A 14,273-nucleotide genomic window follows, 5' to 3' on the forward strand; every position below is an offset into this window, starting at 1 on the left:
AACGCTTGACTACAGATAAAAGCAAAAGCAGGCAGCATGAAGAGGAAGTTCTGCTTAACTTATGGAAAAGTATTCAAACCTCCACAATGCTACACAAATCGCTGGGGAAGTAGAAACCGCTATCCAGCCCAAATCAGCTGGGTAGTACTCTCTTTGTTCTATCCCAGACCGGCTGGCTTCTGGGGAAAAGAGCTGTCAGGAGAACTCTCAGCTTTGCCAAAGAAAGGTTTTCTAAATTCACCTAGAAATATTGTCCTTAAACTTGCAGGCTTGGCTGAGTTGCTGGGACATGATGAATATCCATTCCTCTCCCCTTGGGTGGTTTTTTATTGGATGGATAACATGGCAAGTCAGATTTCTGTTTGTCTTTTTGTATCAGTGCTGTGATGAAGCCTCTCCAAGCTGAAACTGTACTCCACTGGGGAGTCCATGGTTTCCGCACATAATCGGAAACGCACATGAAAATCTGTGATCGTGACCGGGTGAGCTTCAGACAGAGGGCTGAAGAACAATGGATCAATAAAAAGTGACATATGGGTGTCTACTCTGGTTCTTCAGATCAGAAGCCGGCTTTTCTGGAAAAACACACACACACAAAAACAAACAAAATATTCTAGGTAACATCTTCTTAGTTTTTCTGTGAGACAGGCAAATACTAAGCCTGGCACAAATCTCAGAAGTCCCTGGTGAATGTTGCAGTGCGGCCATCTGGTTTTCTCAGAAAAACAGTGGGCCAGTAATTCCCTTATATAAGAACTGTATTAAGAGCAAGACAGAAAGGCCACTGCATTAGGAGACTCATAAGGTCCTTTTCAAAGGCAACAAGCAAGCCTTCAACTCATCACTACTCTCTCCATCAGGCAGAGCTAAACTTCATGACACAGTGCGCCAGGTCTCCTGGCCAACTGTCCCTTCAGAGACAGCTAAAGCAGCAGGAACAACTGGTCCTGTCTTTAGGATAATACCAGCCTGTCTTTACAGCTCTGTGCCGGGAAGCATCCTTTTCACATTTTAATCAAATTTCCCAAAGCATTCAATTACACCAGAACCAATGCCAGGTCAGCTCTTAGACACTAGCGGGAACCCTCCACTGTTAATGGGCCTGTCAGCTGGTCAATGCTTGTGTGAGGCAAAGCAGGGGATCAATCGCCCTGCCTCACTGCCAGCTCTAGGAAGGAACTCCGATTTACCCTTGCATCAGGCCCTGGAAGCAATGTGCCCCAAAGCTGTCTGTTACATTCTGCCTTCAGAAATGATAAAATGTCAGAAGAACATCCAGTTGGAATAAGATGAAGGCTGATTCTCAACTGCCACACCCAGGGAACCTGATGACAGGACTATATTTAGAAGTTGGATGAAACCAGATAAAGACAGCTGCCCAGCAGCAGATTCAGAGAAGAAAGCCCACAAAGTAAAAGTTGAGGAACAGCTGGTTATGTGGCTGGATGACCTGGCAGCACAGCGACCCCAGATTAGCAGTTCCAAGCAGTTAAAAGGCTCTCAGGAGTATTTCTAGAAGACTCGGGAGACACGGAGATCAGCAGACAGACACATAGCTGCTGCTAGTGATATTAATAATAATACATTTTAACGGCAATAATAGGTGTCAGGCACTGTTCTAGGTGCTTTACATTAACTTGTTTAATTCCAACAATGACACTACGAGGCAAGTAGCAGAATTCTCTTTTACAAATGGGGACACCGAAGCACTAACTTGCCAGAGGTCACACAGCATGAAAGCGGTAGAGCTGGGATTTCAACATCCATGCTCCACTGCCTCTGATGAAGGAAAAGGCATGTCCTTGCCTTCCTGGGGACTGAGACTGAGCACCAGTGCTAGGCACAATGTGAAGCAACTTGTTCATCAAAAGAATGATCTTTCCCACCACTTCCATTATTTTATTTGATACCAGCCAGCTGTTTAAGGTTCTTAACATATTAAGAATGTTACAAAGGCCCTTGGCAATTAGCTTAGAAAATGGGAAGTTCACGTTCTGCCTTTGCCAATGTATGACCACGTGGCACTCTCTGCTGTGGCATGAAGCACACCTGTTCCCAGATCACAGAGAAAGACAGTGTCTCCCACCCCAAGGCAGCCAGAGCTCCCCCAGCTTCTCTTCTGTATCCCCTCCACACCCTCTCCTGAGAGAAGTTACAGTGAGTACATCCAAACAAAGACAATGCCCAATTCTGAAATACCTCCCCACGTTACAAAATAAATTCCATTATCACTCCTATATTTTGATATTAAGTGTATTGTACGTAATTGCATTCTAACTCCTTTACTATGGGTAACTCATTTGTGGGTTTATACCTAACTGGGCAGATCGTGCCTGTGGTGGGAGCGGCTGATTGTACAGGATGCCCCACTTCTAGGGACCGAGCAACAGTGGCTTCAACTGGGTGAGGCTCTCGCATGGCAGGATGTATCATTTTGTGGAGGTGCAAACACGAAGTGCATCGGCCATTCGGCAGGGGTGTTGGGATGAGCAGCCACTGAGCATTTCTGGAGATACCCAGCATGTACATATCAAAGGGGGCTCTGCGGTTCCCTCATTTCCCTGTGAATCTGGCCATTCTTACAACATGAGAAAAACAGAACACAGACCCGCCAACTCTGTGAAGAATGGCCCAGGAAATAACACATGTTAGTGTTGGGATGGAAATGGAAATTAGGTAAGGCATCAGAGTGGTGGTTCCAGGGCAGGAAGCAGAAGTCATGGCCAGATTAAGGACTGTAGTGTACAGTGGGGCGGCCACTTGGATCTGTGCTGTGAATGAATCCACCCTATGCTTTTCATGGAAACAAGAAGTGACTGCAGACATCTTTCAGCGAGTGAACAGAAAAGAAAAAAACTCATCCTGGAGTCTTCAGTAGGGAAAAACAAAAGTTAGTCAATTGGTGGTGTGAGGCTGGCTTAGGGGATACCATTTTCCACGTGAGTATGTAAGGAGGAAGCCAGAATCCTGAATTATCATTGCCACTTTTAAGAATATAGGGATCTCTAGTTCTGAAACTGACCCAGAAACAGGGTATACCCTCTAGTCTTTCTCAAGGAATACACAGCTAGGGAGTTCTATAGTCTTCTTTTGGTCCCCACAATTTCCACCCCCAAGTCATGTTCCCAGCAGGGCTTGGGGACCCCTAAAATCTGAGCAAAACTCTGATCCCAACATTTCACTTGTGCTCTGTTCCCAGCAAATCTGGAGAGTATACATATCTGAGTTCAACTCAGAGTCCGGGTTCTGTTCAGGAAGTGTTCTCACCTACAGCTGGCTCAGCCTAATGTGAAAATAAGTTTATATTCTCTGAGATGCATCAACTCTAAGAGAGATGTTGAGGGAAACCAACTTGGAAATAAGACTTGCCCTTGTATAATCAAAATCTCTGTAATTCAGGAATAAAAATCGACAGCAGACAGGCATAATTAGATGACTATATCTGCAAGAATGGGACCCAAAACCATGTTGTTGAGCAATCAATTCTGACTGTAATCACATTTCAATGTCCTTAAAGTTACTGTTGCCCAATGGGCCCAAATGGAGGGAGTCTGTGCTACTTAACAGCAGCCTTCTGTTTACTGCCCCCAAAGGAAATTATTGCACAAATAGGAAATCAGGCTTCAGAATGGATTAAGGACAGAGCACCTGAGTTCCCGAGGTTGGGCACTCGGGACCTTCACTCCTCCCTGCACTTTGCCCCAGTGGGCAGTCCTTGAGGATCAAATGTCTCTGAGCTGAGGTCCTTATCTATGGAAGCCCTATCACTTACATCTGAAATGAACTGCTGGTTTTGCAGGAGTGAAGTTAGAAAATGCATCTTTTTAAAATATGTATCGATTTATTTACTTCATAGAGGAAGGGAGAGGAAGAGAGAGATAGAAACATGAATGATGAGAGAGAACCATTGATCGGCTGCCTCCTGCACACCCACACTGAGGATCGAGCCCGCAACCTGGGCATATGCCCTGACTGGGAATCGAACCGTGACCTCCTGGTTCATAGGTTGATGCTCAACCACTGAGCCATGCTGGCTGTGTGGAAGATACATCTTTTTATTCAACTTTACCAGAACAAAATATTGGTTATTTTTCAGTGCATAGACTAACTGTGAAAGCACCCAAAACTGGCAAGCACTGGATGCGATGTTATAAGATGAAGAATTAAATCAATTTCGAAAATTGAACGGAGCTGAAATATGGTGGGTGACAATGTTGAGCAAATGGAATTTCCTTCATCAGGAGTTAGAGGGTGAGTATTTGCTCCTCAGTAAGTTTGGGCAGTCTAAAACCAGTCAATATGGTTTCAGATGCTTTTTCAAACTATTAGCTTTAAAGTAGCACGGCCTATGGGATATATAGATATTTACCAAGGGAAATTATTTTATAGGCAATTTATCCAGAAAGAAAACCAGGCCATTTCAAGCTTACTAGAGACTCAAAACAAAACTCTTGGAAAACAATCCATTTAACAATCAACCATAGTCATGATATCACTGCTGTTTCTTTGTCCCTTGGAGACACCTTAACCTTTCTATGATGTCAGAAACAAAGGATTATGACTTTAAACGGGGAATAACCAGCTGGGGAAAATGAAGTTGTTCAAAGACTCCTACACATCTTGAGACTGCATATGAGGACAGGCACACATGTGTGGCAGCACAGGCCCCCGATGTGAATGGCCCCATCGTGTTTTCCTACAGCCTCCCTGGGCCATGCTGGGCTTTTCTTGGCATCTGCCCTGCATGGTTCTCAGTGTGTTAGCAGCATTCTTTGCTCTGGCAGCATATCCTTGGGAATTTGCTTGGCTGTATTTAGACTTTTTTTTTTTAAGATTCAGTGAGGTTCTGCTGTGTCTATCATCTTTGGGGTAAGCAAGTCATTCCCTTCCTCTTTCAGCTCCAGTTACCTCTGCAGAACCCTCCCAGCTCCTAGTGTCAGACAGGAGACCTGGAATTAAGACTGTCTGTCTCTTAGTTGGTGTTTTAATCTACTGCCTTGTAGGGCTACCCAGGAGTTAAAAGCAACATGGAAAAGATAAAAGCTCTCGGTTGACAATAGCAAGGGAATGTGACGAGTACAGCAGGCTCTCAAAAAACACTAAGTTGGGGACGTTATACCATTCCTCCCATAACACAGGAGCCTGAAATTTTTCTGCCTATCAATTTCATTCACAGCCAGTCACCGTGACCTTATATCATTCCTCACATGTGCCGAGCTGCGTAACTTGAGGTTCTAGGCAAGATCATCCCACAAAATCCACAAGCCCCATGCACTTGGCCCTACCTGGACCCTTCTTGATGATTCAGTCAGAAGGAGCCAAGTATCTAATGCAGAAAGTTTAGAAAACAAAGCTGCATAGGAAAGATTGCATTTCTATTCTGACTGAAGTTTTCTACTTGAAAAGTGGACATACTTTCTGCTTTTCTTTGGAATTGACTGATTTTCACTAAACTTAGTAGACAGCACTTTCTATTTATTATCTTGAAAAATAAGAGGGGTGGTCAAAGTTTGAAATGAACTGATTTTTTTTATGACTGTGCTTCATGAAGCTTTAGTGGGACTGACACAGTATTAATGTTGACAAGAGTAAAAATTCTATTTTCTCTATTAAGTGATCTAAAACTGCAAACAACTTGAAACATTATCTCTATTTGCATGTGGCACATTATGCGTACAGGCAGGCAGTAGAGCTTACAGATGAAGAGCCTGGGCCCTGAAGTCAGCCGGTCTGACCCCGGTCTGACCCTGGCTCCCCCACAGGCTTGGGAAAGTTACTTAATGCTTTATACTCAGCCACAGAGGTGATGTCTCCTCACGTGTAGGATGGATGGAACAACTCTATGCACCTAAGAGAGATGTTGTGGGGTAGATTAAAAAGCGGGCCGCTGTAAAATGCAGACTGGACTGTAAGTGAACAGCCTACTTTATGTGCTGCTTAGGCAGATGACTGCAATTTGTTTGCATTCGCTGAGTCAGGGAAGGCAGAGTTTAGGAAGAGATGCCCCCGTAGAGATCACCCTGGGATTGTTTGCCAAGAAAAATGCACATGCATATAATCTCGATCATTCTAATAATTACTCTTGGATATACTGACTCAGAGAAAGGCTTGCTATGCTATTAGAACTTTCCTTTTCTAATACCTGAATCTCAGCTTCCACATTTCTACTCCTGAGTCCTTACAAATGAGGTCAGAAATCAAGGCAGTTTGACCTAAGTTAGGCAAGCAAGGTTAGCTAACTAGGGTAAAGTTTCTGGTGGAGCAAGATACTATTTTTTCCTCCAGTCACCTAAAAAGTAAGACAGGTGTCTGTTGGGAGGGGAATATCAGGAGGCTTTAAAGGAGAAAATCAGAATGTAGACTTGATTTCATGTCCTAATGAAACTAGTTCAAAAAATGAGTCAGAGAGACCAAGTGACTTGTACCTGTCTCAGGTGGCATGAAGTGGCAATCCAGTTCTCCTCACCAGAGTTCAGTGACACAGGTATCATGCCACAATTTGCTGGTTGTCAAAAGGGTGGCTTATGTATCTGACCTTTGGAAATGGGTGCTTTTACCAGAAACACTACTTCTCCCGGGAAGAAGTAGTTCATGAACCCTGTTCTAGTATCCCATGCATTTGCTCATCCATCCTCCCTTCACTGAACAAATATCCAAAGAGTGCCTACTATGTGCAGCCATTGGCTGGATGTTGAGATACAATACTGGAATTCTATAAATATCAAGGATAACTTAACCATAAATAATTCAGTGCTTATCTCACAGTAAAATGACAAGATAAATTAAAGACTAGAGTTAAATTCTGAAGTTATTATTTGTGGGTAAGGCATGTGTGTGGGGGGCGGGTATGTGCTCAACGCTTAATTTAATAAGCAACGCGAAGGCAGGGAGCATGCAGCTGAAGCTCTGCAAAGCACACCTCCACTACTGCTATTTACTTAATGAATACTCCTGGGCACTCTTTAAATTGAAAAGATGGTTCATTAGATTTGTGCATCTGCCCTTCTCAGCAATCTGTTGTGTTTCTGATGAAGGCAGAGAAAAACACGAACATATCATTGTCGGATATGTTATGAGTAACTCAGCTTCCAATGATTACAAAGTCATAAAGAGCTCAGGATGCCTAATTTGTCTGAATCATTCTCTTTCCATTCCTATCAAGTCTCTTTTTCCCCATCTTGAAGATTTCAAGTAACAGCCCTTAAAAAACCCAAATCACCTCATGCTATTTTCAAGCTATAAAAATATGCATATTTTTAAGATATCAAAAAATGAGTCCCTTCAAAAATGGCTCAAGAAATCATCTTCTTCTTGAGGGTTTCCCCTTTTGTCCTAATCAAGGCAATCAAACCTCCTCCGTGCTCCCTTCCACATTACACATTATATTCTGCAACCTGTCCCAGGGGCTGGGTACCTGTAGTGTGTGCCCATAAATAAGCTCTCGGAAAGCAAAGAAAACATCTTTTTTTGAAACTTTGGCTCTGGCTCAGTACCTGCTACATAGGAGATGCTAATGAAGTGTTGAACTAAATAGATCAAAGGTAAGTTTCCCTAAAGGGGCTTTCCACTATGAAAACAGACTTGCCACCCCTCAGCAAACATTTACTCAAGGACTCCTGGGTTCTAGCACCAGGAAGGACACACGAGGGGAGGCAGGGACACAAACAGGAGTGTGAAAATGTCCTGCCCTCAGAGAACACATAGCATGCTCCTCAGAGGCGGAGGGTGACAATCCTATGGAGATGCTCTCTGGAGGGAGCATCTGTTTTCAGACAGTGCCTCAGAGAATGAGCCATAGTCTCGAGAGGAGATGCAGAAGGGTCCTTTCACTTCTCTCATGAAGAAGCTGATACCCACAAATAGTAGAATGGTAAGTGGATTCTTCTCCGAAATCAGTCTTGGAAAAAACATGGCCAAGGAACCCAGGTTCATCATTCACTACCTCAGTAGTGGCCTCTGTCCACCTGGCAGGACGCCAAGTGGTGAGAGGTAACTGATGTCTGCAGGCGGAGTAGCCTTGGCCCTTGTCCTCCAATCCCCTACAGAATTTGGCAATACGTCAGAAAATGCAGGATGAAAATTTAGCATTTCGTTTTTATTCTGGGAATTTCGTTTTTTTCTGAAAAGTCAAGTGATCAAGATGGTGGGGAATATGTGAAAGACTGAATCTCAGTTCTGTTAAATCAACTCAGGAAAAATGCAAGTGAAAGGTGTTCTGTACGAGATGCTGGCTAACAGACTCATACACAGATGTGGCTTTAGGCACTGCTGCTGTGTTCACCCGTGCTGAGGAACGGGGTGGGTAAGGATGCAACTGTCCTTGCCTTCAAGGTGCTGAGCAAGACACACCAATAAATAATCAAAATACAGCAACATAGGGGCCACAGAGGCAGGAGTAAAATATACAGACAGCCTATAAGAAACAATGCTCAACTATGCCTACGGAATGAAAAAAAAAAAAAAAAAAAAAGATCATGCCTAATCATTATTGGTAGTAAAAAAGGAGTTTTCACATGACACTGTAGATACTTGTCAAATTAACTGACTTATAGACAATAAAGAGAAAAATCATTCAACAAACATTTGATTGCCTACCTTGCATCAGAAATGGCTGGTTGCTGTTACTGAACTGTATAAATTTACATAGAAATGTGTATATCCTAACATCCCCAGCTATTTATTATTGGTCAATTAAATTGCAAAAATCCAGAATTTTGCTAGATTCTGCTGCCCCAAAAGATAAGTGTGGCATACACCTGGTCCCTAAAAGCAGTAGCAACAGAATGCTCTGCTTCCTCCCCGACAGACAAGAAGACAACTGTGACAGAACGCTATACTCACTGGTGCCGGATCACTTTCATGTTGCCATGACGAAGAAGACTGCAAAGCCCCAAGCAGCCATGAAAAGGATGGGAAAATCCCTACACAGACCTCAACGGTGTCAGATTCTCTCATGCCTCTTTCAGATGCATCCTCAAGCCTCAAAGGACCGATATTTTTAGTCAGAGTTTTCAGCATGTCGTGTAGAATAAATGTTTTCTTCTACACTTGGTAAAACAACTGGCTGGGTTTTGAGAACCTAACTTCCTGCCAGGCCCTGTCATGGTTCAATACTGCTGGAAACTCTATACATAGATTTTCCTTTGTCCTACAGACACAGGGGAAAACGCTCGCCCATAACATTTGCTCTTCAAGAAGCCTCCACTGCTGCTCTGAGCAGCCGCTCCTTTCTACACAGGAGACATGAGATACGAGATTATGCTTCCGGTTTTATGAGGCGCATTTATGATGAAGGGGAGTGAGCGAAGGTTATCAAGCCTTGTTCTGCCCAGGAGCATCTTTCGTACAACGGAGGCAATCTGCCCGTTCCATCAGAGCCCAATGTACAGCCTTCCCCAACTGCTGAGCTGGCTTATTCAAGCCTCTGATCCACACCTACCAGCAAGGTGAGGCTGTGTTCCGGCAGCATCCCATACTGCTGGACGAGCTTCTCCCGGGTCACACTGGGGAGCTCAGGGAGCTGCTCTCGAAGCTGGTCGATATTGATCACTTGCTGTGGGTCCACGCCAGCAGGCAGAGAGGCTGAGTCGTAGAGTAGCAGGGGAGGCAGGTTGGGCTCGGGAATAAACCTAGGCAGAAAGGATACAGGGTCTGACACTGATGTATTTAATTTGATAAGAAAAACCCAATTATCCATAGGAAAGTTTCTGTATAGAGAGGCCATGTCACCTGCATATATTTTCTATTATCTTACAATATCAACATTGGGCCCTTGTTTCCTGGGAACCAATCTGTGCATAAGTGTAAACCACAGCTAGAAACACCAACCCTGCTGATTTCCATGCTTATGAACTAGTGATGAGTGAAAAAGGCACAGCACTGTTCATGCCATGCTGTGATGCATACTCGTGGATAAAGTATCTACCTATATATAAAAGCCTAATATGCAAAGTGTCCCCTCGGGAGTTCGACCAACTGGGAGTTCCATCACTCGCTATGATGTGTGCTGACGACCAGGGGGTGATGCGAACAAAGGAAGGCCCTGGCCAGCAGCCAGAAGCAGGGGAAGGGAGGCCCCGGCTGGCAGCCGCTAGGGACCCTATCCGTGCACGAATTTCTGCACTGGGCCTCTAGTATATTCATGAAGACATATGAGCAAACAAGAACAACTTATTAGGGAGAAAGATAGATGACTTCCCCCCTTTTAAAATTTTCATTATTTTTTGTAGTTGTGTAATTAATGAAAAGTCAAAGAATAAGAAAATATTTTCTTGAGAAGCAGAAGCAATGAATGGAGGGGAGAGAGGGGAGGAGGGGTGAGTTAAGTACAGATAGGATTTTTAGGACAGTGAAACTATGTATGACACTATAAGGGTGGATACATGTCTTTATACATTTGTCCAAAACCACAGAATGTCCAACATAAAGAGTGAACCCTAATGTAAACTATGAATTTTAGTTAATAATAAGGTATTAATTTCAGTTCATTGATTATAACAAATGTACCACATTCCGTATATATGCAGGAGAAAACTATGGGGGAAAGGACAAGTACATGGTATGTGGTACATATCATGGAACATGCAGGAACTCTGTAATTCCATTCAACTCTGCAATAAACCTAAGACTGCTCTAAAATTGTTAATTTTTTTAAAATGTGAAAGCTGCACCACTGCATATAATCCCTCCGTATTATTCCAGCATCGATCATTTTCTCTCTGCTTATACCCGTCAAAGGGTTTATGCAGATGCAGGGAACGCAGAACAAATGGTGACTCCGAGGTAACAGATTGAAGTGCAAGCAACCCGTCACCTTGATGCCAGATCTGTGCTATGAATCAATCCGACTTCTGAAGGTAAGAGGGACTCCTGTCTATTAACCTGGGGACTGAGCTGAAGCCACTAGCTAAACTCTAACTCTATTCCATGCTGGTCAGAAAGCAGCAGAAACAGAGTGGGGGCAACACTGGAAGACAAACGTTCTTGAGAAGAACAGACTGAACCCAGAAGGTCACAGTAATTAAAGCCATTCAGACACCACGAGAGGCGTCCTTGAGGTGAAGTTCACTCTAAGGGTTTATGAGCTGCTTCTTTCCCACATGACACCACTCCTGTCCCTCACTGACAGCAGGAGCTGCTCTTACTACATCTTTCTGCACATAATGAAGGAGAGTGGGCTACCCTCAACAACTTTGATGTGTAAAACTTCAACCTTTGCAATCAGCTAAACTCAATGGGGAAATAAATGAAAGGTTTAAGTTAGCTTAAGCGTATCTTTATTTCTTGCTTTATTTCTGAATCTCATATTAAGTCCAACTTATCAATTAAACAGCATCACCTGAGGTTTGAAGGGAAATGCCAGGAGCATATACATCTCTTTTTTCATTTCTTCTCAAGGAACTTCAGTGCCTTATTGAACTTGTTACTGAATGTAGGAATAAGAACAGGCTAGGCCCCATCCTCAACTGCCATCTTCTGGGTTCAATCAGCAGGGGTGGGGAATGTCCAGCCCTCAAGGGCCATACAAGGGACGGGAAATCATTTGGTCTGGCCCTGCCAAGGCACAAGGGGTGAGTTAATTAAAGGTGTGACCAAATATAGCAAGCTAATTTTCAAGCTGGTAATTTTGTATGGCCTGTGAATGATGTTATAAATATCCAAATGGCCCTTGGCAGAAAAAAGGTTCCCCACCCCTGAATTATAGCAACTCTCACACAGAAGTGAGGGAGCAAGCATCTTCCAACAGTTGAATCCTATCTAATAAATCATTCCAAGGCAACCCAATTAAGAATCTATTCTTTCTCTCAGTATTAAATAAAAGAGGAAGTCTAGATTTTCCATCAGGCAACAATAACAAAAAGTGGTTCCTAAAAATTATTAGTGGATTTGAAATATGCCCCTAACCCAGCTGTGGGCAAACTACGGCCCACGGGCCGGATCCGGCCCGTTTGAAATGAATAAAACTAAAAAAAAAAAAAAAAAAAAAAAAAAGACCATACCCTTTTATGTAATGATGTTTACTCTGAATTTATATTAGTTCACACAAACACTCCATCCATGCTTTTGTTCTGGTCCTCCGGTCCAGTTTAAGAACCCATTGTGGCCCTCGAGTCAAAAAGTTTGCCCACCCCTGCCCTAACCCCAAATACACAAAGCTGTTTTGATAAGGGGAGTAATCACCTGTAGTCTTGCTTTCCTTCTTTGTCTCTCATCGGCACGGTGCATCTACGATAGTTAAGAAAACATTAAATGAATATTGCATGCGGCACTGGCTGGCACACATGCAGAGAGGGGATTCCCTGTCAATAAGGGGCACAGGCAGATTCAAACTCTTCAGCTTTCCTTGGGAGACATTTTATGAATACATTAAAAATAATATTAAAAAAGAAAAATGTTTAGAATGCTAATTAAAAAAAAGAAATTGCTTCAATGCTTCCAGCTTTTAACCAGCACTAAGTCTAGGCTTTTGCACTTTGTTTGATCTTCTGCTAAAAGTATAAGACTGCAAAATTTCTGATTTAGAAAATTAAAGTCAATGTTATCTAAACAAAAAAAGGAACCTCTATGACCAGCTCTAAACTTTCTTCTACCTCTAGCTTAAATTGTTAGAGCTTTCGTCTGATAGAATTTGAGGAAATAAAAATTCTTGCCGCAAAGCAGGTAGCCTGGAAGCAAGGGAAGAGCCAGGACCAAGGACTGGTTCAGTTTAAACCTTTTACCAGCCCTGCGGGGTGTATTATAACCTCGCAGGACACAGTATTTTCCTAACTTTACTAATGAGGAAATGGAACTGCAGAGAAGCTAAGCACCTTTTTCACAGTCACGTGGCTGATCTGCGGTGAGCCCAGACTGGAGTCCCACCCAGCTGTACTCAAGACGTCTGTCAATGCAGACTCACCCCAGCTTGTAATCAAAGGAGCGAGTTTCATTCAGAATTTCTCCTCCATTCTCAAGTTCTTCGATTTGCCTCTGAATTTCATAGTCTAAGAAAAACACAGTAATTTAGTAACATATTTTTTTATTCCTTTCATCCAGCCAAGCAATATTTTAAAAACTTTTAAAATATTTAACAAAAAATAGTCAACAGAATCATATATAATAATTCTTCCTTTGTGCAACTCCCTCCTTATCCATGGTTTCACTCTCTGGTTTCAGATACCTGAATTCAACCACAGTCCAAGGTTAAATTTCCTCAGTCTCAGACAATGTGTGCTCCTGACATCCAACCATCAACATCATGACCCAGGATGACTCAAAGGGGAGGATTCTCCTTCTGATGTATCCTCAGAAGGTCAACAGTAGCCTAAGGCTACATCACAGTGCCTATGTCATTCACCTCCTTCACTGCACTAGGCATTGTATCATCTCACATCATCACAAGTCAAGGGTGCGTACAGTATCGTATAAGATATTTTAAGAAAGACAGACTGAGATCACATCCATATAACTTATCATAGTATAGTGTTATAATTATTCTATTTTAGTATTACTTATTATTGTTAATCTCACTGTGCCTAATCTATACATTAAATCATAGATATGTATAGAAAAAAACATAGTATAGGGTTTGGGTACTATTCACAGCTACAGGCATCCATGGGGAGTCTTGGAATATATATCCCCTGTGGATAAGGGGGGGACTACTGTACACTGTATTTTCTTCGTGCTGCCTTCATAGAATTATGGTGCTTAAAAGGGTCTTTTATTAAACTCTACTCTCTCCCTTTTTGAGAAAACTTGGGTTCAGAGAGATTAAATGACCCAGTGCAGGTTACACATCTTGGTAGAAAAAGGGCTGGGGCCACTATCTAGGCCCAGTGACCGCAGGTCTAGAACTGCTGCCTATCAAGAGTTCTTCCCTGGAATCCCCCGAGGCCACACAAGAAGGCCCAGGCTAGGCAAGCAAATGAAGAAAGACCAAGTGGATAGAGAAGCCTAGCATACATCCAGCACCAAGGCCCCAAAGGGCTGCCAGCTTCCACAGTCACATCAAGGAGCTGAGGCAGGACAGCAGCAAAACCACCCAGTGCACAAGTGCAAAAAACCATGGAAACTGAAAGTTACTATACAAGCCACTAAGGTTTGGGGTAGTTTGTTACACAGCAATAGATAATGGACACAGAGAGGTACAATTAGGAGTAACAGCTGACATTCACCTATTGCTTTGGCCAAGAACCTGGCACTGTTGAGATTCTTCACTTCAGTTCGAACACCCAAAGGCTCCCCAGGGCGATGCACAGATATATTGGCATCCACCCTCAACTGGCCCTCTG

At 43.1% G+C, this 14,273-nt stretch overlaps 1 protein-coding gene across 4 annotated transcripts in view; it reads right to left on the minus strand.

Moving 5' to 3' along the window:
* GATB (glutamyl-tRNA amidotransferase subunit B) overlaps window positions 1-14,273 on the minus strand; it is an 84,969-nt gene that overhangs the window by 30,060 nt on the left and 40,636 nt on the right. For all 4 annotated transcript variants that reach the window (XR_011471553.1, XR_011471552.1, XR_011471551.1 and 1 more), the window contains exons 6-9: window positions 14,157-14,270; window positions 12,899-12,983; window positions 12,181-12,225; window positions 9,440-9,629 (exon numbers count right to left, since the gene is read on the minus strand). Coding sequence is in view for 1 of the 4 variants with exons in the window: in XM_070415314.1 (XP_070271415.1) it covers window positions 9,440-9,629; window positions 12,181-12,225; window positions 12,899-12,983; window positions 14,157-14,270 (434 nt within the window). In the remaining 3 variants the exon portion in view is untranslated. The remainder of the gene's footprint in view (window positions 1-9,439; window positions 9,630-12,180; window positions 12,226-12,898; window positions 12,984-14,156; window positions 14,271-14,273) is intronic.

The sequence above is a fragment of the Myotis yumanensis genome, unplaced genomic scaffold, assembly GCF_028538775.1.
Source record: "Myotis yumanensis isolate MYYU_CA2020_CCGP unplaced genomic scaffold, mMyoYum1.0.hap1 SCAF_5, whole genome shotgun sequence".
Taxonomy (NCBI): Eukaryota; Metazoa; Chordata; class Mammalia; order Chiroptera; family Vespertilionidae; genus Myotis; species Myotis yumanensis.